This window comes from Rhineura floridana, chromosome 3 (genome assembly GCF_030035675.1).
Source record: "Rhineura floridana isolate rRhiFlo1 chromosome 3, rRhiFlo1.hap2, whole genome shotgun sequence".
Classification (NCBI taxonomy): Eukaryota; Metazoa; Chordata; class Lepidosauria; order Squamata; family Rhineuridae; genus Rhineura; species Rhineura floridana.
Genome location: NC_084482.1, coordinates 16,373,018 through 16,399,735, shown reverse-complemented (window position 1 = coordinate 16,399,735; position 26,718 = coordinate 16,373,018). Strand labels below are relative to the sequence as shown.

At 44.6% G+C, this 26,718-nt stretch overlaps 1 protein-coding gene and 1 long non-coding RNA gene across 9 annotated transcripts in view; one reads left to right on the top strand and one right to left on the bottom strand.

Moving 5' to 3' along the window:
• The first annotated feature begins 3,868 nt into the window (after window positions 1–3,868).
• Window positions 3,869–26,499, top strand: LOC133379418 (uncharacterized). Of its 2 annotated transcripts, none has more exons than XR_009761175.1 (3): window positions 3,869–3,924; window positions 6,813–6,973; window positions 26,083–26,499. It is a non-coding gene; the product is annotated as an uncharacterized LOC133379418 (long non-coding RNA). The 2 variants fall into 2 exon arrangements; XR_009761174.1 differs by lacking the exon at window positions 3,869–3,924 and adding an exon at window positions 5,359–5,736.
• LRP1 (LDL receptor related protein 1) overlaps window positions 20,051–26,718 on the bottom strand; it is a 448,332-nt gene continuing 441,664 nt past the window's right edge. For all 7 annotated transcript variants that reach the window (XM_061614615.1, XM_061614609.1, XM_061614610.1 and 4 more), the window contains 3 exons: window positions 25,160–25,250; window positions 23,438–23,585; window positions 20,051–22,176 (listed from right to left, as the gene is read on the bottom strand). In XM_061614615.1, the coding sequence (XP_061470599.1) occupies window positions 22,036–22,176; window positions 23,438–23,585; window positions 25,160–25,250 (380 nt within the window). In that variant the 3' untranslated portion in view covers window positions 20,051–22,035. The remainder of the gene's footprint in view (window positions 22,177–23,437; window positions 23,586–25,159; window positions 25,251–26,718) is intronic.

Genomic DNA, 26,718 nt, shown 5'->3' with positions numbered 1-26,718 from the left:
AGGTGTCTAATCCCCTTTTAAAACCATCCAATTAGCTCTTATGGAAGAACATTCCATAGTTTATATGCTGTGTGAAGGAGCTCTTTCCTGAATCTTTCAACATTCAGGGTTTATTTTATGACCTTGAGATATAGTGTTATGCGAGGCGGAGAAAAACTTCTTCCCTGTCCACTTTCTGCACACCATGAACAGAACATACACCCTATCATGCCTCCCCTTACTCGCCTTTCTTCTAAATTCAAAAGCCAAAATGTTAAAAGTTTAAAAGCAGTGCTGGGAAAGACCTCGGCCTGGGACCCTGGAAGAACAGTCAATCTAAGTAGACAGCACAGGCCTAGATGGTCCAATAAGTAAGGTACACTAATTCGTTAATTTCTTCTGAAATTAATATTTCCTTATTAATTCACCCAAGTTCTCAAAGTACATCACATACATCATTACAGCAAGCCATTACAAACATCTTCCTGGGCCAGTATTGCTACTACCCCCTCCAATACTGAACCCGGGTGATTAGCTCCAGATGAGAATGTAGCCACAATGGGGCTGCCAATAAACAAAAGGGTAGAATCAGCATGCTTAGGGAAACCCTAAGATTTGCAGAAGTACCCCCTCCCCCAAAATAGAATAAAACTCACAGGAGACAAAAACAGCTCAATGAGAGGACAGAGCATACTCAATGGCCACAGATCACAGAGTGTCCAGTGTGTGTGTGGTGGTTCGGTGGAAATGGAAAACTGGGGCTGGGAGGTAGAATGGGTGGCATGTCCTGAAAGAAGGCATGGATGGGTGACACTGAACACAGAGCACTCCACCCTGCAACATTTTGTTGCAGGCCCCATTATGAATGAAGTTGGGTAGGGCTGCCTTAGAAGACAATTCACAAACTTCAGCTGGTGAAGAATTCAGCAACCAGATTGCTGACCAGGAAAGTGAACACAGAACTACAGACAAATAACCCAGGCTTGTTTTGCAATTGTTGGCTTGCCCCAGTTTTTAGGAGATACGCTGTTTCTGCTACCAATATTTCCAATTTTCCCCATGTCATATTGACCAAATGCAGACGTAAACATTGAACTATGGTTTAGCACCATAGGAAAACACCACGGCAATTATGAGTTCATGTGTTTTCCCCCTCCTTTGCTCACAAAGGGAGGAAATTTAAAACTTCTAAGTGCAATTTGTAACAGCTGAGGAAACTAACCACGGTGAAACTGGTTTGATATTCTGGTTGTGTACAAACCACAGTTTTCTCAGATTCAGATGAAACAGGAAAGTGTGACATATTACAAACCATGTCCAGAAGATTTAAATCTCTCCCCTTGCACATGAAGAAAGGAGATGAATGCAAGCTCAAGACATAATGATACATCTGTACTCAGCCACTGACTATATATATGGATAGGAGTTATACTACCTTAACAGCAGTGGCCTCTCCCAATGAATCTTGGGAGTTGTGTTTTAGTGAGAGTGTCTAGAATGTTTCTTTTAGAGTTAAGACCCCCCAACTATGTTCCCAAGGTTCCCTGGGATAGGAAATGACTGTTAAACCCAGTCTGAAATGTTGATAAGCCCATGAAGTACAACATAGGTTGGTAGGGAATTGAATCCTACAATAAACCAAACATACATCATTAATGTTTGTCTTAGGCTGCTGTAGACTACTGTCAATGTTTTTCAGAAATATTGCCTCACAAATCTACAGCATCAGATGGAAGTTTACTGCAGTAGTGGCTAACCTGTAACCCTCCATATATTGTGGAACTCCAAATCCCAACCAGCATGATCAATGACCAGGGCTGATGGAAGTGGAAGTCCAATAACATCTGCAGACCTTTAGGTTCCCCATCCCTGACTTAGTGTAACACATTCCCTGTCCTTTGCAGCAGGAAAAAACATGATCAGTAAGTGGTTCTGTTTTTCAATCTTTGGCTCTCCAATGGCCCTTTCAGCTACAGACTACTTGCTGAGTATTCTAGGGTAAAACTTATCAGAGATGCATGCATTAAGTGACCCCACTGGATCATGAATACAGTGATAAGAGATGCCGTTCCCAGAGTTTTAGCAAGAGTAAAACATTTTCTGGAGGAGTGCATTGTAAGACGTGCACCGTCCACACAGAATGGATGAGAGGCTGAGTGACACCTGCCAAATTCCCTTGTGCATCTACTTCCTGGGCAGTGTGGGCAGTGCAATTCAGTGTGACAGCTGCAGCTTCTACAGGTGGGTGACGATGAAACTCAGCTTGAGGGACAAGCTGCTGAAGGAGCTGCAGACAAAAATCATAATGGACATCTCTCCCCTTGAAGCAGCAATGTCAAATTGGGTGTGACAGATGGGAAAGGAGCTAGCAGCATGAAATTAGAATGGAGTATGTGGGTAGGGAAAGACAGGGAAGAGGGAAAGTCCACTGTTGCCCCAATGAGAGCCAAGCACCAGATGTCTCAGGAACAGTTATGACAAGAATTCAACTTAGACAGCCCCATACAGGGTTGTGAACATTGCAGGACGTGTACAATGTTTTCTCAGCATGTTGAAAAAGAACCCAGGGCTTTGAAACTAAGATGGTATCTCAGGATAATCTGAGGTGGAAAAAGAGGGTTCAGAGGTACAGTCAGGTAGTTTTAGATTCAGGACCATGGCCTTGGGAGTAGGCACAGTGCCAGGAATTGGCATGTTGGGTACCAGCTGAGGGCTTGGGGACTCAGAAGGCCCCTTCACTGGTCTGAACTGGCTATGCTGCCACTTACTACCATCCCCATCCTAGAGTGGTTATTTTAACAGTGGTACTCTTGAAGAATCTTAAGTGTTTACCTGAAATATGTAAAATGGGAGGGAGTTTCCTCTGGACTGTTGGAATGAAGCAACAACACTTGTAGTTAGTTACCTGAACCAGTAGGAGGTGCTAGACAGAAAGTAACGTCCTGTGTTCCTCTTACTGACCACCTTGTAACTTGTTTGTTTGTTGTGCACCTTCTACCTGCTTCTTCTCAGACCACACATTTTCCCTTGTTCTCCTTCCATGTTGTGAGGACGTGTTCTCTCTGAGCTCTTACTCAGAGAGATGGCTATGAATGTCGTTGGTGAATAAACCTTAACTTTTCTTTTTCACCTCTACCAGTGGTCTTAACAGACTGATTTCTTGCAACTGCTGTGTTAACTGCTGACCTTCCAATAAGGACATGGGCAGTCAACTTGCAACACAGGTGCCACAATCAGGACAGATGATAGGAGTTTGTGACATAGCCACAGTCAGCAGGAGTGGGGCCCATCTAATTATCCTATGTTCATGCCTACCTCTCCAGCTGTGTCACCGCCGGCTTTCCCAAATCAGCAAACTAAAGGGGAAACCTTTTGATAGGGGGCAACATAAGTACCATAGCGTGCATTGCAGTAACACTTTCTTATCATTAGGACTTCACCAATCCAAGAATTGTATGTTCACCTTGGCCCTTGGACACCCTGTTTGCTTCCACCCCTTTGTACCTATTTAGTTTTCAGTTCCCTTCACCTTAGCCTTCTAGGTTGTCTGGGGGCCCCCATTAACACCTTGCTGGAGCCTTCCCGGTTGTCTTTGAAAAGTAACAAACACCTATATTAAATGGATCTATAGCAGCTCCGAGCCTCAGATCTATTTTCATCTTAGCTCTTTGTTCACTTATCGGCACTGTAAATCTTTTCTAAAGGGTTTATTAAAAAGGGGGGGGGAAGAGGCTGCTCCTTCCCTACCTCATCCTCCCGCCTCTTTAAAACTTCAGGCATTTCTCAAAATCCTTTTCATTCGATAATATTTTCAGCTGCTTTGGAACATTAATAACATAGGATATTTAAGCCTCATTGCATATTCCTCAGATTTCAGGCTAAAAGGAAGAACAATGGCAAATAGAAGAATTTCATTCCCATCCCTGACCCTCAAGTAAAGAAGGGGTAGGGAGACAGAGGTGGAAATAGGGTACTAGACTGGTGGTGGGTCCGAATTTTAACTTTTCAGGATTCTGGTGTAGTTTGGATTCTCTTTTAAGCAGCAAACATGGCACAGTGGGTAAACTGCTTGCTTTGCACACCCAGAAACATGAGTTTTGGAGTTAACTGGAGACTTTGAGGGTGTTTCCAGATCACCTGTTTGTTGAACATTCATCTTGATTTGTTTGCAGGGAGGCTAGATGATGTTGACTATTTAGTGAGCATTAGTCTGATTTGTTTGAGGGGACATTAGATGACATTGCATCAAAACAAGTGTTATTCCATACCTGCTAGTGCATTTTCCTATTCCTTTCCTTATCGTAAAAGGTCTGATCCTTTCGGGAAGCGTGTTTGTTGCACTAAAATTACCATTCAGCTGTAATTGCATAACCTGAATGTACCAGGTATGTAACTGAATCCCACACAAAAATAGCAACAGTCTGGAAGCACCTCGAGACTTGTTGCCGGTAGAGATTGTAGCTCAGGGCTGGAACACAGCCATTGTGTGACTATGTTAAGCCCCAAGTTCAGTCTCAGGCAACTCCAGTTAAAAGGCTGTTGGAGGGTACAGCCAGAGAAAGCCCTTCAGATTTTTGGGAAACTGTTGCTAGTCAGTATTGAGCTAGATGGACCACCTCATGAGAAAATAGTTTCTTATTGCTAAGAGGGATGTTCTAATCTATGTCCTCTCGAGAAAAATAATTAGTATTATAAAAATTCAAACTCCCCAGAAGCTTCCCCTGAGCAGGAATCTCCTCCAAATTCACCTCATTTAATTGTGTGCGTGATTCCTTTTGCAGGTTTTTAGGCTGGAAGTTTTTGGTTTAAATGAAATAGGAACAGTTTGTAGTCCTATTTCTTAGCAAAGTATATATGCAACAGCGGAACTGAGAATAACCAGTCCCACCTTCCTCTTATGCACACTAGTTAAATAAAGAAGAGAGACAGGCTTCTTAGGTAAAAAGAATAAAGAAGGTTTACTCACAACCTTTCATATGTTCAGAAAACATAGGCTCTAGCTTAGATAGAAAAAGTAGAAGTCTTAATCCATGGTAAGAATCATCTTGGAAGAGAAGCATGTGAAGTGTGTCTCACTCCTGAGCTTAATGGAGAATTATGCTAAAGAGGTCAATATCCCCTTAACAAAGAAAGAGGAAGAGAAGTAAATAACCCAACCCTTTAAGGAAGTTACATCATGGTAAACAAGCATAGAGATGTTCCCCAATTCTAGCTAGAAGGGACATCTTCCTATCAAAGGGGATGCATGCAAGCTTGTTTATCCCAACAGGAAGTGGGATGAGGGTAATTGATTTGCTTCATCCATCGCTGACTCTCAAAGGGGTACTGGGATCTAGGGGTTAGAAAAAGGGAGCTAGGAGGCTTGACTGCAGAGTCTTGCTCACACAACTGGAAGTCTAGGGCAAAGTTCCCACCAAGGTGGTGAACCTGTGTCTGGGTTGTAAGACTTCAGGTTGTAGGTGGAGGCCCATACAATTAAATACGCCTTTGTTAAAAACAAACAGCCACATTAGGATGGACATGTGCCCTACTTTACAGAAAAGAAGACAGTCCACTCTTTGAAGGTATCCTTTATTTGAAAGGCTGCCCAGCCCAAGTCCGGTTTAAAGATAGACCCATAATTAGAAAAGGCAGGAGGGACCTTGAAGTTTCCCATCAACAATTAGCAACACCTGGTCAGCAGACTGAGCAGCCACACAAATCACCTGATCACAGTGTTCCCCACTAGGGTGGGATGTATTTTATTTCTAATTAAAGGTTGGTATTTCTAAATTTGCTTCTATATATTTAACTTACCATGTGCAAATTTTATGCAAACCCACACCCTTTTCTTATTATTTTTTTGGTATGTGATGCATTTCCTCTTTTTTGGGGATGCATAAGAGCCCACCCTAATCCACACAGAAAACTAGTATGTCAGGATGAAAGGCTATGCTAGAACCTTTCTCCCTAACATCAAAGTTTTTAAATGCAGTGTTATGTATGGAAGAGCATTTGAAATCCAAGAGAGTACACAGCCCAGAAGTAACATATGCTCAGCACCTCTGGGAGAAAAACTAGGCCTAGACAGCCAGAACATCCCAGATTCTGTTTTAGGGGGAAGTAGATTATAGTAGTGGTATTGACAGAGGTCTAGGAAGTTACAGCAAGGAGGCTGAGAGGGGTGTGTGTGTGTGTAGTGTCCTATTTATTTATTTATTTATTTTTTAATTTTATTTTATTAAGCTTATATACCGCCCGACTAGCAACAGCTCTCTGGGCGGTGAACATTAAAAATACAATAAAAATAACACAAAACTGTACACAAAACTGTACAGTCTAAAATAAAAATATAATAATTTAGAATTAACAGGAATTAAATCTCATGAGTGGAGATGATTAGACAAGGAAGAGGAGAGCCAGGAACCAAAGCATCTGCCTTCTCTTGTTAGAACTTCTTCCTTATCTCCAGAAATTACTGGATGCTAAGAGGGATGTTCTAATCAAGAGATGGTTCTTGTTTCCCTCCTGGAAAGTCATGATAGGTCAGGAATACAACGTTAACTGTTCTGCTGACTATCAAACAACAGAGGAAAAAAATTAAAATAGAAAGAAATATTGGGGCATGTTGGCTTAGATTAGGTGTGGGTAGACATCTGGTTTGTTGGAGCTCCTCTGTCTGTGTGTGTGCACACGTGCACGCTCTGACTAGAACCTACTAACTGGGTCTAGGTATAAATCAGTTGGACAGGAGGGGGCTGGGGCTCAGAGCCAATTACTGACTACAACCCATCATGCACTGGGACAAGCTGCATACATGCTTGACCAAAGAATGTTATATTCCTTCTATCCAGGATGGCTGTCCTCTTCCACCAAACATGCCACTTCAGGAGGGATGCACATGGAGCAGTGAGGGAGGAAGGAGACATCTGCCTAGCCAGCCAGATCAGCCGAATCAACCCTGGCGATCAATGGAGTGACAGATGTTGCAGCCAGATTGCCCTCACATCCATATGTAAGTACAATGTATAACAATCTTGCTGCAAATAAGCAGTTCTAACAGGTTATTTGGGGGAGAAGGAAAGCTTTTTTATTTTGCACTGTTATTGAACCATTGGTAGTCAAAGGCCCTTGCTGATCTACTGAAAATCAGTCTACAAGTAGAATCCAATTTACCTTCTGTTTACGCCAGGCTTAACCCCAGGCTTAGACCACACTCACGCCTGTGGGAGAAGTTACCAGAAGCCTCTAAAAATGTAAATCTAGCATTTTCCCATCCTGTTGCTGTTCTTTGTAGTGTTAACTGGACCACAACAGCCCATCCCCTTGATAGATTATAGAGTGGAGGTTATTTCACAGTACTTTGTGCCTATCAATAACCCCAACAGCCACCTTATTTGAGCATTTGCTAGAAAGGGGCTCTGTCTTTGATGAAACATATCTGCTTTGTTATGAAATAAAAAATGCCCACTTTCAAATTTCTTCAACACGCCAGGCATTGTTGAACATTTTCCCCCTCTTTCCTTTAATCTACCTGCACTGTAGAGGAGAGTGAATGTTGCCTACTTGACCCTCCTGTGTTCACCTTACATTTGGGGGAAGCTTGACACCGCTTTCATTAAAAAGATGGAGAAGTGTGACTGACTGACATCACACCTTTATGTAACAGTTTTAATTGGGAAAGTGATTTACAATCTTAATTGGAGGTCCCTTCCACTGGTATAGGGTTGCCGGGCTCAGGGCCTGAGAATGATTCTGTATCCTTAAGGGAAGAGAAAATTCAGCCAAGTGCAGGTTTTCTTGCAACACTGCAATGGGAAAAACCACAAGGTGGAAATCTCCCTTCCCCCTGCACAACTCTTAAAGATACAGAAGACCTCGTGGAGGCTGGGCCTGGCAACCAAGAGGTCTTCTGTATCTTTAAAAGTTGTGCAGGGGGAAGGGAGAATTTCACCTTCTGGTTTTTCCCATTGCAGGGTTGCAAGAAAACCTGCATTTGGCTGGATTTTCTCTTCTCTTAAAGATACAGAATCATTCTCAGGCCCTGAGCCTGGCAACCCTATGTAGCACCCAGTCAGCAGACAGCACCACAGAAGTCACCTAATGACTTCCCAACTTTGGTGAGATGGGATTTCTAAATCTGCAACCATACATATAAGTTACCATATCTAGATTTTATGCAAATGGTGTCCTCTTTTGTCTGTCTTTTTTTTTTAGCAATGCATAACTGGACACCTTATCTCCCAGATGCTACAGTTCAATTGCTAAGCAACATTTTTTTTCAGTTTTCTACATATACATGCGCCACATCTCGCCATCCAGGCAAGCAAAAGGCATGATCAGAGTTCAAGGACACCTTCCAGCCAGGCAAAAAACACTTGAGGAGGGTGCTGGTGAGGGGTATGGCAGCCTGATGGGGACTAGCAGTACATCCTCTTGAAAGTGTCCCTAACTAAGTCACACCTACACTACAAACACAAATGGCTTTCAAACTAATGTAGCTTTCCCTAGGTGATACTGGGAAGTGGAGTGCTGTGAAGTTATTTACACTACTCTGTTAGAGATAGACTTATAGAGGTAGAAGGTCCTGTAGACCAACTCTTATGTCCAAACAGGACCCTGCAACGCCTCCAACAGTTAGCCTATATAGAGTGCAGGCCACATTGTGACACAGACTTGTAGGAGAGCAGGGTAGGCACATTCCATTATGGTACTGATAATGCAAGTAACCCCAGACAATAAACACGTTAAATGGAAGTTGAAAGTCCTGAGCTGATTACAGAATGGTTTAGTTTGGTGTGTCACTTTTGCCCTTGACAGAGAGGCACAACTACTCCATGACAGACAGAAATTTGGATGTAGTGTTTCTCATCCCTACACTTCATGCAAGCAACGGCTGCACCTTTTAAATTCCTGCATGTGACAAAGCTGTTAAAAGTAAAACGCCTCTGAGTGGAGAGGAAAAACATTTTCCAGGATTCCTTGCAGGGCAACCAAGGAACTTAACCGATATTTAATTTTTAAGAATGGTAATGACAACTGGGATTGATGGGAATTGTAGTCCCAAAACATCTGGAGGGCACTAGGTTGGGGGAAGCTGATAGGTGATGACCATTCACGCTCAGCTGCTGGGTTTTGCACGAGGCACACTTATGGAGGGCAGAATGGGCCTATGTTAAAGAAACATGGCCAGAAGCACAGAAAGGAATTGCTCAAAAAGTACAAAGCATTTTAGGCCAGCTTAAAGATTTTGTGAGGCAAAAGCCTTCATTCTGCTGAACTGTTCAGTAGATGATAGTGTCACAGAGATAGCCAACATGGTGCCTTCCAGGTGGTGTTGGATGATGGGGGCTGTGGTCCAGCAACATCTGGAGGTGACTTTGTTGGCTCCTCCTGGCATCTTGCCTGGCTATTGGTCCCCTTTCTTTCTAGGTTTTGGAAATTTTACTTAGTCAGTTCCTAAGCTTCTTCGGTGGTAGTTTCATCCGGACTACCCACTCCTGGTAATGCGCAGCTCTTCCCTTCCTTCCGTTTAGACCATTAACATTAGGGCTATTTTTGACCTTTCTGATTGTGGTGCTGTGCAGGTCCCACGTCAGGGGTCACCTTTAGGGCAGTGACAAAACCTGTTCCATATTAATACCTGGCACTGTCTGATCCATCATGTATCGATTTTTAATGCACACTGAGAAACAATTTGTTCTTAGGAGTGGCAGATGCATGTGAGAGTGAGATGCATATTGGGACTAGCGGAGGCTAGACAAATGACCTGTGGGCTGGTGACGCCCCTCTGGGCCTTTGTGGGCCATCCATCCACCCTGATGACATAGCCAGGTTCCCCTTGTCGTTGTCCTTGATTACTTCATGCAAGGAAGTTGCAAAACAGAAGCAAGGAAGAGCTCTCTCATTTGCTTTTTGGTTGCCAATACACTAAGCCAGGGTGGGGAAACTCGGGCCCAGGCCATAAATGAAGCCCTCCAGGCCTCAGAACTCTCTCTAGTAGGGTTGCCATGCTCAGGGCCTGAGAATGATTCTGTGTCTTTAAGAGAAGAGAAAATTCAGCCAAATGCAGGTTTTCTTGCAACACTGCAATGGGAAAAACCACAAAGTGGAATTCTCCCTTCCCCCTGCACAACTTTTAAAGATACAGAAGACCTCTTGGCCTCCAAGCTGTGGCTGGAATGTTGCCTGCTATACAAATAAGAATCACAAAAGTTGCTCTGCCCACTTGAGTCTCAGGCCTCATGCACCACTGGCATGCAGATCCCAAAAGGTTGCCCATGAGGGAAAATAGCCTTTAGGCTGAAGAAGGCTCCCCAATCCTGCATTAGGCCATGATGGCACCAGAGGTTTCACCAGGCCTGGCTTTGTGATGAAATGATAGGATGTTGGGGGGGGGCACATGGGATATCTTCCTGCTGCCAGTCTCCATCCCTGTGTGCCATTTAAAAACAAATATGGTAGGAGTGTTACTTTCAGGTATGACAGTGAATGAGTCTAGTACTTGTTTCAGCAACTGTTTAAGCCCTACCTTCCTCAGAAGCTGCCGTAGCCTCTTGGGAGTTATCCATGAGAGAGTTTTCCCCCTCCCCCCAGTCAGGCAATAAGAGTATTTCTTCATTTACATTTACTTTCCACATTGTGCAAAGGCTGCACCCCTATAACAAGCACTTACCTCAGAATAAGATTTGTTGGGGATTTACTTCTGAGTAGAGATGCATAGAATTGTGCTGCTGACTGCCATTTTATGCCTGAACATCCCTTAATCAAAACAGCCCAATTACTATTAGGCCCCAGCATTTCTTCCCCCCCAGGTTTGAGTCCTCAGTATTGATTCCTATCCTCCTTATCCCTTCATATTCCAAGATCAGCCTCTTCTTTTAGCCACTCTCACCCCCGATCTTGTGGATAATGAAAGCTCCCTCTTTGCTCCAAAATATTACCTTGGAAGGAAATTACAGGAAAGAAGGAGCCTACTCAGGTGCAGAACTTGCAAATCAACAGTGTGGCTGTGAGCACACTAGTTGCCAGAGCAAAGTGTTTCCAGTAGCCACACCTGGAGGGGGAATGGGTTGATCTGCCAATCAGTTGCAAAATCTGTCTGAAGCTGAATTTTTTTTAAAAAATGCACTTGAGCTGCTCCCACCAAGTTTTACAGTAAAAAGGGGTGGGGTTTGTCTAGTGTTGTGTGCCCCCATTTTCAGAAGAGAGAGATAGAGATGCACTGGAACCAGTACAGTGAGTGTGTTTCTACCCTCTATGTTGAGAAGAAATGGACTGCCTTCAAGTCAGTTCTGACTTATGGCAACCCTATGAATAGGGTTTTCATGGTAAGTGCTATTCAGAGGTGGTTTACCATTGCCTTCCTCTGAGGCTGAGAGGCAGTGACTGGCCCAAGGTCACCCAGTGAGCTTCATGGATGTGTGGGGATTCGAACCCTGGTCTCCCAGGTCGTAGTCCAACACTCTAACCACTACACCACACTCTATGTTAATGTGTAGCAAATTTACACATACCTATTTATCACACAGTGGCTGCAGCATCAAGCAACGACTTGCGTGAGTAAAACATTCGTTGTAGGTCAAACACCACAAAAGGAGTTTTTGTGGAATCATGCACTACCTCAAACACAATGTTTTTCTGTGGACCAGTTCACATATGAGGCTGAGTTCTTCAGTGTTTAGTCTTTTGAGGGGGAGGGCTGTAAAGGTGTGTGATTTCACCTAGGCACCTGTTTCAGGCAACCATTTTTTACATGTAAATGTCGCAACATTGTGAGTTTTCCCTTCAGTTTTAGTTAATGCTCTATAAAGCCATTCCTGTAACACATTTATATAGATCCTTTTCTATAGGTTTGCCACCTGGCTGGTTTTTGATGGCTTTAATTGAATACTCTGTCTATCTTAAATGCCCTATTCTCTGGGGTAAATTTTTTTTTTTAAAAAAGTGGAAAACCTGGCTTGAGAACATGTGAGGTCAAGACTGTTACTCTAGGCCAGCCTTTCCCAACCAGTGTGCCTCCAGATGTTGTTGGACCACAACTCCCATCAGCCTCAGCCAGCATTGCCAATGGTCAGGAAAGATGGGAATTGTGGTCCAACAGCATCTGGAGGCACACTGGTTGGGAAAGGCTGCTCTAGGCCAAAAGTGAAGGGGATATCTGTGAAGGAGTCTTGATATCTGGCCTTGGTTCTTAAAAAGGAAGAATAAGGGATATTGGGAGCTTCAAAAAGCTCAGAAAAGATGTGGTGAAACAGTAAACATATAGGTTAAGCTTTGGAGCACAGTAGGGAGTGCATGATGAACACTGGAGATTCATGTGCCCACAGAAGATGTGTGCAGTATACTGGGCACATTATGATGGGAGAAGCTGAAGAAAAGAACCTATTCTTGTTATGTAAATGTGATGCAGGATGGTGATTCATATCAAGGGAGATGCCAGCAGTGCTGCTGTTGTAGGGACCCTCATAAAAGCTCTTCAGCCCTATTAGCCCAGGAAAGACATGGTGTGAAAACTGAGATCTCGTCTACATCTTGCAGCTGAATGAGATGGTGGAGCCTTGAGAGGATAGTGAACTGTATCCTGTCATACTGCAGAAGGGCAATGCCATTTTTGAATGTTAAAAAACACTCCTCTGCAGGTAAAAAATAACTATCACAGGAGAAAGATTCTATCCCAACCCTTTCCTTGTTGTACTAATTTCCAAATTTAGGGAGATGTTTGTTGTTGTATGGGAGCAATAAAAAAGAGATTCCCCCATCAGTAATCTATACAATTTGTTCTGCCACCCAATTGGGTTGCACCTGCACAAATGTATGCCACACCCACATACATAATCTGTCCCAGGCATCAGCATACGCACACTATCTCTGAACTCCTCTAGTACTCCATGCAAAGTAGGACTTGGCCGTGCTGTTGGGGCAGTGGGCCATGCTAGGCTGGGGGCCTTGGCAAATGGCCAACCACCTTTGGGGCCAGGCAACAACGGTTTCTTTTTACCCAGGTGTTTGGACCATAATCTGGAGAGTCTTAGGCATTTGTGACCTCTTTTAGTGGGATGGGTTGTATTAGACCTGCCTTTATTTATATAAATATATATATATATATATATATATATATATGTGTGTGTTTATGTTCTTATTCTGTTCTGGTTTTTTATATTTGGTTTTAATGTTTATACTACTTTTGTAAGTCACTTTGGGTCACTTTTGTGAAAAAACGTGGCTAATAAATGCACTTAATAATAACCACCACCACCGTCTTGCTAGCTTCTAGAGCTAGTCCTGCTTACTGGAGCTCAAGCTTCTTACCTGGAAGCTATATTTCTAATTGGGATGTCCTCTGAATATCACATGACTGGGAGTGCAGAGGTGGCCCATTTTGTGGAGTGAACTGTGGTTATTTAGTGGTTAAATAAAATGTTACTGGATGTATTTTATTTTAAAGGGCAGCCCTCATTCAGTAGTACCTTTGGTTACCAGAGTGCCTTAAAACACTCCTTATTTTAGACACCACAGCTTCAAAATAGAAAACTGGTGCTGCATACTCAGCTGAGCTGTTTTATGTATCGGATGTGTATGTATGGCAATATCTGGAAGGATTTGTGATGTAGGGTGAGAAAATTGTTTGTTTGTATGCAGTGGTGCATGGGCCTGTGTACAAGGGCTGATCTCACTGTTGTGGCTGCTTAGCCACTGGCTATGACTTCTTCTATCAGCTTTGGATTCAGGAGGGACTGTTATCAAAAGCTGCTGGTGCCACCTTGTGGCCAGTATGGAACTTTCAAACTCCATCTGATGTCCCCCAAAGCTCAGATGAATATGATCAAGGCTTGCCTGCACTGGAGGTGCTTAACACCCGAGAACATCCGAGCCTAATCATATCAGATCTCAGCCTTGCCAATGTTATGGTGTTCATAACATTGCTTATGGTATCAAAACCTGTTTTGGTCAAGTATAGTAGGCCTTAGTGTAGACAGAAGCCAGAAGGGTAGCCGTCAAAAAGCAAATAAAATCCTGTTGCATATTAGAAAAAGCAGCTGGAGCATGCCACATCATGAAACTATTAATTTAGGAGCCCAGCTGTATAAACTGAATGTGCTCCAGAGAGTTGAAATTCCAATTTTCATGAAAAAATCCATCACTACACAACAAAACTGGGCACTTAGAAGCAAACCTTTCACCTCCACAGTACTAGCCAGACCAGCTATTGTTGACAGTTAGCAAGTCCGAGATCGTTCTTCCCACACCATTCCTCCCATTGCCCATTTTCCTTTTCCATCACCTCTTGTAAACAGGACTCTGGTTTTATGATTTATCCCACAGCAGATGAGGAAGGAGGGCTGCCAGCAGGACCGATGGAAAAAAGGAGAAGGGCATATGCAGTGGCAGCTTATTTTCTCACTGTATCAAGCGTGCTGAAGGGGCAGACAGGATGTCTGGGCTAGGACCAAGGTAGCTGGAGTGGCAGGAAGGAGTGCTTGAGTACATTCATGAAATTTGCCTTGATCTGGAACGTGATGCTGAAATGGGGAAATTTGCTCTTATAAGGATGGCTACAGAGGTTTGAAACTCTGAGGAAGTTCACAAAGTTGATTGATCCAGGTTGTTTGTATAATGTTTTAGACATCTTATTGTGAAGCTTCAATGTTGTCCCGTCTTGGCAAGTTGTGTTTCAACCCTGGTTCTCGTAAGACTGCTTCACTACAAATGAGCTTTGTAAAGGCATTAATGAGCCATCCCAGTAAACATTAATTCACCTGGTAGCCACAGGCAGCAAGGAATTCCATGCAGGCCAGTGAACAAGGCTGGCAGAGGACATATAGAGGATTCTGCCTCTTCTATATCCACTGAAGTGAGCTGCCACAGTAGTGAAACACCTTTTTACATGCCTAGCATAAAAATGCAGCAAGTTGCTGGAGGAGGCATTGAGTTCTCTGTGTGCCCCAACTCTACCAGATCTCAGCTGGCATGAGTAACCCTAACTCTAACCCTAACCTGGAAGCTAACCATAACCCTAAACCTAAACCTAACTCTAACTCTAACCCTTACCCTAACCTCAAACCTAATTCTAACGTTCGACCTAGCTGAGAATTTAACCCTAGCCCTAACCCGAACCCGAATCCGGACCTGAACCTGAACCTGGAAGCTAACTATAACCCTAACCCAAACTCTAGAATCAAAACTAACCCTAACCCTCACCCTCACCCTAACACTAACCTCAAAACTAATTCAAACACTCGACCTAACCGAGAATTTAAACCTAACCCTAACCCTAACCTCAAACCTAATTCTAATGTTCGACCTAACCAAGAATTTAACCCTAATGCTAACCCTAATGCTAACCCTAACCCGGAAGCTAACCCTAACTCTAGCTCCAACCCAAACCCAAACCCAAACCTGGAAGCTAACCCCAACCCTAACCCTGACCTGGAAGCTATACATAACCCTAACTCTAACCCTTACCCTAACCTCAAACCTAATTCTAATGTTCGACCTAACTGAGAATCTAACCCTAACCCTAACCCTAACCTGGAAACTAACCCTAATCATAACCCTAACCCAAAGTAGCCCTAGCCCTAACACTGACATTAACCACAACCCTAGCCCTAACCTGGAACCTAATCCTAACCCTATGCCTAACCCTAACCCTAAGTAGCCCTAACCCTTACACTAAGCTTAACCCTAACCCTAGCCCTAAACTGGAAGCTAACCATAGCCATGACCCTACCCTAACCCTAACCATAACACTAACACTAACCATAGACCTAACACAGAAATTAACACTAATCCTAACCCTAACCCTAGCCCTAACCTGGAAGCTAAGCATAGGGGTGACCCTAACCCTAACCCTAACCCTACTCCTAACCCTAACCTTAACCCTGACTTTAACCCTAACCCTAACCTTAACCCTAACCCTAGACCTAACCCAGAAATTAATCCTAATCCTAGCCCTAACCCTAACCCTAACTCTAGCCCTATATTTACCTTAACCCTAGCCCTTACACTACCAGTAACTGTTAACCAAACCCTAACCCTAATCCTTACCCAAACCCGAAACCTAACTCTAAACCTATCCTGGAACCTATTCCTAATCTTAACCCTCAGAAATTAACAATAATTGTAACCCTAAACCTAACCCAGAACTTAACACTAGCCCTAACACTAACCCTAACCCTTACGCAAACCCTAACCCTAACATGGAAGCTAACTTTAATCCTAACCCTAACCCTAACCGTAACCCAGAATTTAAAGTGGAAAGTAACAATAACCCAGAACCTAGCCCTAACTCTAATATTAGCCCTAGCCCTAATCCTAACATTAAGCCATAGCCCTAGCCCTAACCATCACCCTAACCTGGAAGCTAACCCTAAGCTTAACCTGGAACCTAACTCTAATGCGAGACCTACCCCAGAATTTAACCCTACTCCTAACAAGAACGCTAACTTGGAAGTTAACCCTAATCCTAACCTGGAATCTAATTCTAACGCTCAACGTAACCCCAAAATTAACCCTAACCCTAAGTCTAAACCTAACCTGGAATGTCACCCTAACCTGTAACCCAAGCCGAAGCTGAAGCTGGAACCGAACTCTAACCCTAGACCTAACACAGAAATTAATCCGAACTATAACCCTAACATGGAATCTAACCCTAACTCTAAGCTGGAACCAAACTATAACTCTAGAAATAACTCAGAAATTAACCCTAACCCTACCCTAATGCTAGCCCTAACACTAACATTAACCCTAGCCCTACACATAAGCTTTTCTGCCACCAGGTGTTCCCATTGACAAGCATGGGCTTTTCTGCCCCCAGGTCTACCTTTTGAAATGCATAGGCTGTTCGGCCCCCAGGTCTACCCATGGAAACCTACGGGTGTGTGGGATTCCAAGTCCACCCAACGAAACGCATAGGCTGTTCAGACACCATTCTACCCACTGGAATGCAGGGCCTTTTCTGTCACCAGGTCTTCCCATTGAAACGCATATGCTGTTTGGCAACCAGGTCTGCCCATTGAAAAGCATAGGCTGTTTGTCCAGCCTGTGCAGTTCAATGGGTAGACCTGGAGTCTCACACGCCCATAGGTTTCAATGGGTAGACCTGGTGGCTGAACAACCTGTGCATTTCATTGGGTAGACCTGGTGGCAGAAAAGCCCCTGCGTTTCAGTGGGTAGAACTGGTGTCCAAACAGCCTATGCCTATCATTGGGTAGACCTGGAGTCCCATACGCTCGCAGGTTTCAATGGGTAGAGCTGGGGGCCAAACATCCTATGCGTTTCAAAAGGTAGACCTGATGGCAGAAAAGCCTATACATTTCAACGGGTAGACCAGGGGGCAGAAAAGCCCATGCGCTTCAGTGGGTAGAACTGGTGTCCGAACAGCCTATGTATTTCAATGGGTCGACCTGAAGAACCACACGCCCCTAGGTTTCAATAAGAAGACCAGGTGGCAGAAAAGCCTATGTGTTTCAGTGGGTAGACTTGGTGGCCAAACAGGCAGTCCTACACAATGGGTAGACCTAGAGTGCCACAGGCCCGTAGCTTTCCATGGATAGATATGGTGGCCGAATAGCCAGTGCTTTCCAATAGGTAGACCTGCAGGCTGGATATTCAATGTGTTTCAATGGGTAGACCTGGTGTCTGAAAAGCCCATGTGTTTCAATGGGTAGACCTGGTGGCAGAAAAGCCCATGCATTTCAATGGGTAGACCTGGTGGCAGAAAAGCCCATGCATTTCAATGGGTAGACCTGGTGGCAGAAAAGCCCATGCATTTCATTGTGGAGAACTGGTGTCCGAACAGCCTATGCGTTTCAATGGGTAGACCTGAAGTCCCACAGGCCCGCAGGTTTCAAAGGGTAGACCTGGTGGCCTAACAGCCTATGCTTTTCAAAAGGTAGACTTGATGGCAGAAAAGCCCATGCGTTTCAATGAGAAGACCTGGTGGCAGAAAAACCTATGCTTTTCAGTGGGTAGACCCGGTGGCAAAAAAGCCCATCCGTTTCAGCAGATAGAACTGGCATCCGAAAAGCCTATGCATTTCATTGGGTAGACCTGGAGAACCACACGCCCGTAGGTTTCAATGGGTAGACCGGGCGACAGAAAAGCTCATGTGTTTCAGTGGGTAGAACTGGTGTCCGAAAAGCATATGCATTTCATTGGGTACACCTGGAGTCCCACACGCCCGTAGGTTTCAATGGGTAGACGTGGTTGCTGAACAGCTTATGCCTTTCAATGGGTAGACCTGATGGTAGAAAAGCCCATGCATTTCAATGCGAAGACCTGGTGGCAGAAAAGCCCCTGCGTTCCAGTGGGTAGAACTGGTGTCTGAACAGCCTATGCATTTCAGTGGGTGGACTTGGAGTCCCACACGCCCGTAGGTTTCTATGGTTAGACCTGGTGGCAGAAAAACCCATGCGTTTCAATGGGAAGACATGTTGGCAGAAAAATCTATGCGTTTTAAAGGGTAGACCTGGTGGGAGAAAAGCCCATGTGTTTCAATGGGTAGATCTGGAGTCCCACACACCCATAGGTTTCAATGGGTAGACCTGGTGGCCGAACAACCTATGCATTTCAATGGATAGACATGGTGGCAGAAAAGCCTATGCGTTTCAATCAGTAGACCAGGGGGGCAAAGAGCCAATGCGTTTCAAAGGGTAGTAGACCTGGGGTCTCAGAAGTCCATGCATTTCCATGGATAGAACTGGTGTCTGAGAAGGTCATGCGTTTCAATGTAGACCTGGTTTCTGAAAAGCCAGTGCTTTTCAATGGGTAGTCCTGGAGGCCAAACACTCCATGCATTTTAATGGGTAGATCTGGTGGCCGGATACTCAGTGCATTTGTGGGTAAACCTGGTGGCTGAAAAGCCTGTGCATTTCACAGGGTAGAACTGGTATCCAAACATCCTATGCAGTTCAATGAGTAGACCTGGAGTCCCACATGCCCGTAGGTTTCAATGGGTAAACATGGGGGTCGAGCAGCCTATGTGTTTCAGTGGGTAGACCTGGTGGCAGAAAAGCCCATGCATTTCAATGGGAAGACCTGCTGGGAAAAAGACTGTGCATTTCAATGGGTAGACCAGGGGGCCGCAGAGTCATTGTGTTTCAAATAGCACACATGGTGTCTAAACAGCCCATGCATTTCAATGGATAGACCTGGTGTCTGAAAAGCCCATGTGTTTCAATGAGTAGACCTGGAGTCCCACATGCCTGTAGATTTCAATGGGTAGACATGGTGGCCAAATAGCCTATGCATTTCAATGGGAAGACCAGGTGGCAGAAAAGCCCATGTGTTTCAGTGGGTAGACCTGGAGTCCCACACACTCGTAGGTTCCAATGGGAAGACCAGGTGGCAGAAAAGCCTATGCGTTTCAATGGGTAGACCAGGGGGCCGCAGAGCCAATGCATTTCCAAGGGTAGTAGACCTGGTGTCTGAAAAGCCTATGCGTTTCAGTGTATAGATCTGGTGGCAGAACAGCCCATGCATTTCAGTGGGCAGACCTGGTGTCCAAACAGCCTCTGGGTTTCATTGGGTAGACCTGGAGAAACACACGCCCCTAGGTATCTACAGGTAGACATGGTGGCCAAAGAGCCTCTGCGTTTCAATGGGTACACCTGGTGGCAGAAAAGCCTGCCTTTCACCTTGCAAGCAGATAGACAGACTTGAGGTGGGAAAACCATATTCCTTTTACTGACCAGGGTTGGGGAACCTGTGTAGCCCTCCAGATGTTACTGGACTCCAACTCCCATCACCTTTGGAGATTGACTAAGCTGGCTGGGGTTGATGGGAGTTGTAGTCCAACCACTTCTGGGGACCCAAGGTTGATGAACAGCACTAACCAATCTGTCTGCCTCACCCATACACAATGGTGCTGAAAACTGCCTGCTAAAGAGAAAAGGCAGAAACTAAATCCAGCTACCAGATAGTGGTATATATAGTTGCAAAGAGGCAGTTTCTGGTCCAAGCCAGTCCAGACTTGAGCATAGGCAGGCACATACTGCTGTTCACCTTGAATGTCACAGTACTGCTTGTTTGTAATCCACAGCTTCCCTAGGAATAAATTTTAGCCCAAAGTAAAGAAGCAACAACTTCAAAATAGTTTTTTAAAATTTTATTTATAACAATATCTGTTGTTGTTTTTTAATTTTTTTTGTTTTTTAGTTGTAAAGTAATCCGGCAAAAATTATTAAAACATTTGGCTCCCCCCTCCCACAAAAAAGGCTGAGGAGACCTCCTTCCCTCCCCCCACATGCGTGTAATTTCTACTATAAAAGCTAGTTCATCTTATTTATTTTTTGATCTGTTTTCATCTTTTAAAAAAGCATGTTGGAGAGAAACCAAAGTTGAAACAATGTTGAACCTCTTTTCCAGAAAAGGATGGCAGAAGTTGTAGTAATGGAGGGGTGGGAGGCAGGATAAATTGCTGTAAAGTCTTGTTTAGTCTCAGATGCAGGTACTAAAATAAAGTGATATAGTCAAAATAATAACTCCCCCATCCAAAGGAATAAAGATGATTCCTTGAAATAAAATGCTTTCAGTAATATGGTTAGTGTGAAGGTGAAGGGATGGTGGTGGAGGGGGAGTGCGTGTGTGGTGGTTGGTGGGTTAGACGTAGATTAGAAACTTATTGGTGGAAAAAAGATTAAGGGGTTGCAAAGAGATGCAGCATTAAGGAGTTGTCTGGGTGCAGTGACAGAAAAGGCTGTTACTGGTGAGGTGTGCTGAAGGCTGCTGGAAGAATGTGGTGTGTGCTTGATGGGATGTGGACATCTACACCAGGGGTTCTTAAAACCGTGGCCCACAGATTGCTAAATGGCCTCCAGCACACCTTCAGATGATCTGCCAGATGACAATGAAAATAATTAAGGCCCTTTTAAAAGCAGTGTGATAAAAGCCAAATTAAAAGCTTAGCTCCTTCTGCACTCTGACAACACTGTGCCAAATGTACACACAGAAGAGGAAGGGGAAGGTCTGCACATGCCACTGAAGGTTGCCACTTAAAGACATTACCATTCAAGGGCTCTTTCCTAGAATTGTCACAAAATGTGAAATACATTTTGAGGATCCTTTAGGCAAAATGTCTGAGGAGTTTAAAAGCGTTTTGGTAAGATTAGTAAAGTTACCCATAGGGGCTTCAAGCGTCCCGGTGTCACTGTTACGATTCCGCCCAATGCAAAATTTGAAGTGAATTAGGGGAAATTCCCTTTTCCTGGCTAAATACTTGAGGAACTCTGAAGAAGGAAACCCAAAGGGTTTCAATAAGATTAGTGAAATTTCTTGGAAGTGGGTGGGTGGCTGGATGGGTAATTGCACCTTCCTACCAAAAAATTCTCTCTTCATCCCAAAATGGATCTGATTGTAGAAGGAGTGTAGTTTTAATCTGGAACTTTTCAAGCAGCTTTCGAGGTGGGGGCCATAATGTAAGAAAAACAAAATAAACAAAACCAAAATTGTAATCCCCAATATACTGAAAATTTAAGAATAACTGGTGTACACAGCAGGGTGCCTTTAACTAAATTTGCATTAAAGTATTGTCAGATTGGTATTACAATTGTGGTCTACATTCTTTCAAGCCAGTAACTTTTTTCTTGTGCACAAAAGAGAAAAGGCAGAATTACCCCTTTACCCCCAGGATCTGACATTCCCTCAATTACCTTCTTCGTTTACCCCAGGCACCCCCCCACCCATTTGTCGGTGGCACCCTGACAAAGGTGTGAAATTTATTCAACTTTTTTTAAAGGCTGCACAAGGAAGCAAAGGAGAGTTGGTTTGTGCAGCAAGAAAAAGGATGTAGCCAGGTAAGACCACGGAGCCCTTCAACCCAAAGTAGGGTCTTCTTGGTTTGTGCCCCACCTCCCAATGTTGTCTTTAACTCCGCCCATCCCAAAGTCCAGTGACAGAGATTCAGCAGCTGGTAGATGAAAGGGAATATACAGGTAATAATACTGCTCAGATATAAAAGTAATAATCCTTCATTTGTACATTTATACAGTATCTCTTGCTGCCCCCTCCCCACCCCAAACCATCTTGTCTCTTTCCATCTGGCCTCTTATCTGGGCTAGTGGCCCATTCCCCCAGTCCCTATGCCAGGGGGTTGCCAAGATCATCATCTGCCCCTCTTGACAGCAGCTCCCGCTTTTCGTCCGTGCTGGCTAATGAGTTGCGGCTGTTGTGGGCTCCCATGTAGAGTGTGGCATACACTGGGTTGGTGAAGTTTGTGGGCTGGAGGGGAAGGAGAAAAAAAGAGACGGCATGAGAGGCTTTTGGAGAAGAGGGAAGAGCGGGCTTCTCAGGACAGGCCCCATCCCCTTCTCCTATAACTCTCCCTTCTCCCACATGCCAGGGAGCACCATTCCATACTTTCCCACCGTACTGTGGCAACAACTAAAAGCACATTCCAGCAACTAATTCTGAAAAGGTGGTGGTGATGGCCCTTTCTTTCAGATTGAGACCCAGCAGCCTTAATAAATACGAGGCTTAACAGGGGCAGCTAGCTTTCCTCCCAAGAATCCCAACATCCTGAAACAGTGTTGTTCCCAGGGGCATTTCTGTCTCAGGAATGCAGCAGAGTCACCAAGCCACTGCTCCAAGTGACAAGGTGCTTTTTTTATTGGTAAAAGAAATAAAACTAAAGAACAACAACAAAGGCTTGGTCCCTTCCTATTTAAAGGTAAGATCCCCCTGAATATTCTTAAAATTTATACCCTCGTCCTAACAATTAATACAATCTTCAGGGGGCATCTTTGCCCCATCCCCTACAACTAAGCTTGGCTGGTTTGAATACTTCAGCCTAACGCTAATTAAAGCAGTGAGGGCATAGAGGGAGAATTTTGCTCCCAAGACGGAAAGAGAAAGGAAACACATCAATCCCTCGTATGCTCGTGGCCTCTTAACCATGCTTAATGGATTGGCAGCTTTACATCTGCACTGGGCTTTAATGCCAAAGACTGTCATCAATTACATGGCTTTGTATATAAGTACCATGTTTGAGTTGTGAAGACACATGCAGAGGTGCTGCTCCACAGTGATGCAACCTCAAAGCCTAAGCATCTTCTGAGAGCAGTATTGGTTTGAGGGCTGTTTTTTTGGAATCAGGCAAAATTACACCTTTCATATTTTTGCAGGATTTGTAAACCTGTTCCTGGCTGCCCAAACTGTGGGGGCAGAACCAGGTATGCACTAGGATAAAGCTGTACTACCTGGGTGTGTGTAAGGATGCATGCGTTATGTCTTCTGAAGGCCCTGCACTCAAATCAGATGGTAACAGCTCAGCACCCTCAATGCAAAGGGTGAACAAGCATCCCAGCATCCTCTGATTTTCAACTGGTCTTCTCTTGGGTTCTACTCTTTTGATTCCGTCCTCCGCTCCATACACCCTGTTATCTTTGACTTTCAAATCCCTGCCGGGTCCCTTTCCCTTCTCCAAAGCCACCTCATGCAGTCTTTGCACGTTAGTCTATTCTCCCCACTCCCTCTTCCAAACCTTGTCAGGATCAAGGGCGAAGTCAGCATCTAGCAGCTCCCCCACGTCATCAGCGTCGGGGTCCCCTTCGTACATCTTGTAAGTGGGGTTGCCGATCTCCACATTCATGGCACCGTTGGTCATGCGCTGGTGTTGGAAACCTTTGGCCCTGGGGATGGGGAAGAATGAATACATACAGAGGTCAATGTGAGCCCTGGTAAGTGTATTACAGTGTTTCATTCCAGAGTGGGGAGGGAACTACAATTACTACATATTCAGGGCACTATCTCAGCAAATGCGAGCTCCCAAACCTATGTTGGCCAAGATTATGGAAATGCTACAGTGGGTCACTTGCAGAAAAGAACGGGCAGGAGGATGGGTCGCTTAATGACTTCTGCATCTACTGATTCTCCAGATGCCCCCCTCCCTCCAGAAAAAAGTATATTTAAAATATGTGTGTGCGTGTGTGTTTGCACAGAAGAACTAGCAGCAAGGGAATATTAAGTACCCTTCCCACCCACACTTTTTGTTGGAATGAAATCAGAGAAGGTTGGAAGCTCAGGTTTTCTTTTTGTAGTCCTGCCCTCAGTCTGAAAGATTATGACATCCCCTATTATGTGTATGTGCAGGAGTGATGCTAGAGCCACTACCTATCAGAGTAGACCGTTCTCTGCTACATGGGCCAATGGATAAAACAGCTGCATATGAAGGGAATGACACAGGCTGTCAAGTGGCATGCTGCACCTCTGACTGAACTGAACCAAACTTGAACTTGATGTAGCATGCAGCTCACCTGCAGACGAACTTCCAGCTTGGCCATAATGATCATCGTCCATGGACAGAGCTGGTCTGCCCCTACAATCCCAGCTACTGACTACCCTAACCCAATGCTTTTGAGCTGTGGCAGAACTCAAGATCTGTATAGTGAGATGACAATATCCTTCATCTACTGCAGTGGGGACAGGATAGCTTTTGAGTCCAGTGTTCTGCATTAAACTAAGCCAGACTCTCTCACACAAATAAGAAACCTTCCGTTGGCCCATGATATAACCACAATATAACCAACCATGAGCAAGGATTGAATCTTGATTGTCTCTACACTTCAATCTGCCACAATTCTAGTTTTCATTGCTGACACTACATTTGTCTTGGGTTGTTTGTGCAATCTATGGTGATATATTTAGAACCATGATGGGATAAATGGATTGGCCAGGGGAATGCAGATGGAGCTGGCCTGTCTGCTGCCCTCCTGGCCCATCCCTTTTTCAATCTCTTTCCATGCATGAATCCATGCCTCCAAGGACATGCTAAGAGGCCCCAACCCACAAAGAGATATACCCAGTACTGTAGTGGCAAATTCAGAAGTGCAGGGTCCCTTCATGATAGCCATAACCATACCCCCTCCTCCTTTTTTGTTGCTGCTGGGTTGAAAATGAGATACTTGTTAATGCCTTGTCCCACAATGACCCTAGGAGCCCAATCATCATGAGTGTTAGCTATTGAAAGAGTCTTCTCAGTGGCTGACTTGCCTCCTTTCACTCCGATCAGCAGGAACGGACAAGGAAGCATGTTAGAAGACACTTCTCAGTGGCTGATTGGCTTGTAGGATGCTGGAGACATAGGGACCCTGCTCCCAAAAAAGTAAGGGGTCTAAGACCCCCTGAGACCCTGGACAACTACAACCCTGGATATACTCACCCTCACACACCATCCACAACCACGGTTTCTCAGTGCTTTGCTTACCCTTTAATCCGTTTCTTGTACCAGACCACAGCTCCTGCCACCAGTATCACAAGGAGCAGGAGGAGGATTGGGATGACAATGGACACTGTTCCTACAAGAGGAGAGGAGACACCGGTCACTGACTAGGAACCAGCCCCAGTTTCCCCAAAGCAGAGCAAAGATTCAGCCCAGCTTTCATCGGCTTTAAACCCTGTCTCTTGATGTCTGCCGATATTCCCTTTTCTGGGCAGGATGGACACAGATGTATTCAAATATCCAAGAAGCAAAGGGATCACATTTCCTTCTGGATCCAAATGAGGGCCAGTGTGGTTTTATGGTTAGATCATCAGGCTAGCACTGAAAAGACCCAGCTTCAAATCTCCACTCAGATATGAAGCTCACTAGGTGACCTTGGGCCAGTTTCTACTATCTCTCAGCCTGACCCACCTTCACAAGGTTGCTGTGGGGATAAAGGGGGGCTGGAATGGGGTGAACCATGTCTGTCCCCCCTGAGCTACTTGAAGGTAAGGTAAGATATAAATGTACTGAATGAATACATTGTTTCTTTGCAAGTGAAGGGAATGCATTCACTCGTACAGGGAAGAGAAAAGGGAGCAATCTGAAAAACTCTTGATAAGGGTGGCGGCTTTGCTCTCTCTCCACCAACACACATCTAGCCAGGATGTGCACCAAAGAGCTCTTCACTCTTTGTGAAGACATTTCCCTTGACGTCTTACAGAATTCAAACCTATCCTGGAATTTTACAAAGTGAAAATGTTTTCTGTCCTGCAGCATTTCTGAGATGTTCCCTTGCAGGTTGAGCGTGCTATTTCTTGCCTAGAAAGTGGATATCCATGTATGTTTGTGGAATCTGGACCTACAAAGCTACTCTGCCCAAACTTCAAATAATTAACTAACTAACTAAATATGCGTATTTCTCACAGTTCCCGCATCCAGAGGCAAGGTGAAGTGGACACTCCAGGAGACCGATTTTGTCTGTCACCAAGAACAGCAGAGGAAGACAGAACTGAGCCATGGGGCACAATCTACTGAGAAGTTCTCCTGCACAAATGAATTGGAACTGAACAAGAACACAGTCATTTCACAGAAGCCAAGGCTATCAGTGGCTCCTAGTCAAGATAGTTATATGTTACCTCCAATATAAGAGGCAGCATGTATCTGAATACCTCAAGCAGGAGAGGGCTATTGCACTCAATTTCTGCTTGTTGGGCTGCCTGAGAGGCATGTGGTTAGCCACTGTGGAAAACAGGATATTGGACTAAATGGGCCCTTTGGTCTGATCCAGCAGAGCTCTTACACTCTTATGTTCAATGCGTCCAATTCATTTCAATAAGACTTGTGCAGGGGAACCTCCTACTGCAGTGGTTCCCAACCTTTATGAGTATACCTTTGTAAGCCCAAAGAATTTTGTGACACCCCCCCCACGCTAATTGTAATTTTAGTCTCTGTTAATTGAAAAAAATGGTGCGTGGCAAAATCACATCTCCAAATATCCCTTTCCATAAAAAGGTCCCTGCAGACAGGGAGGTGTTGCTTTTGTTTCTTGATGCAAAGGTCCA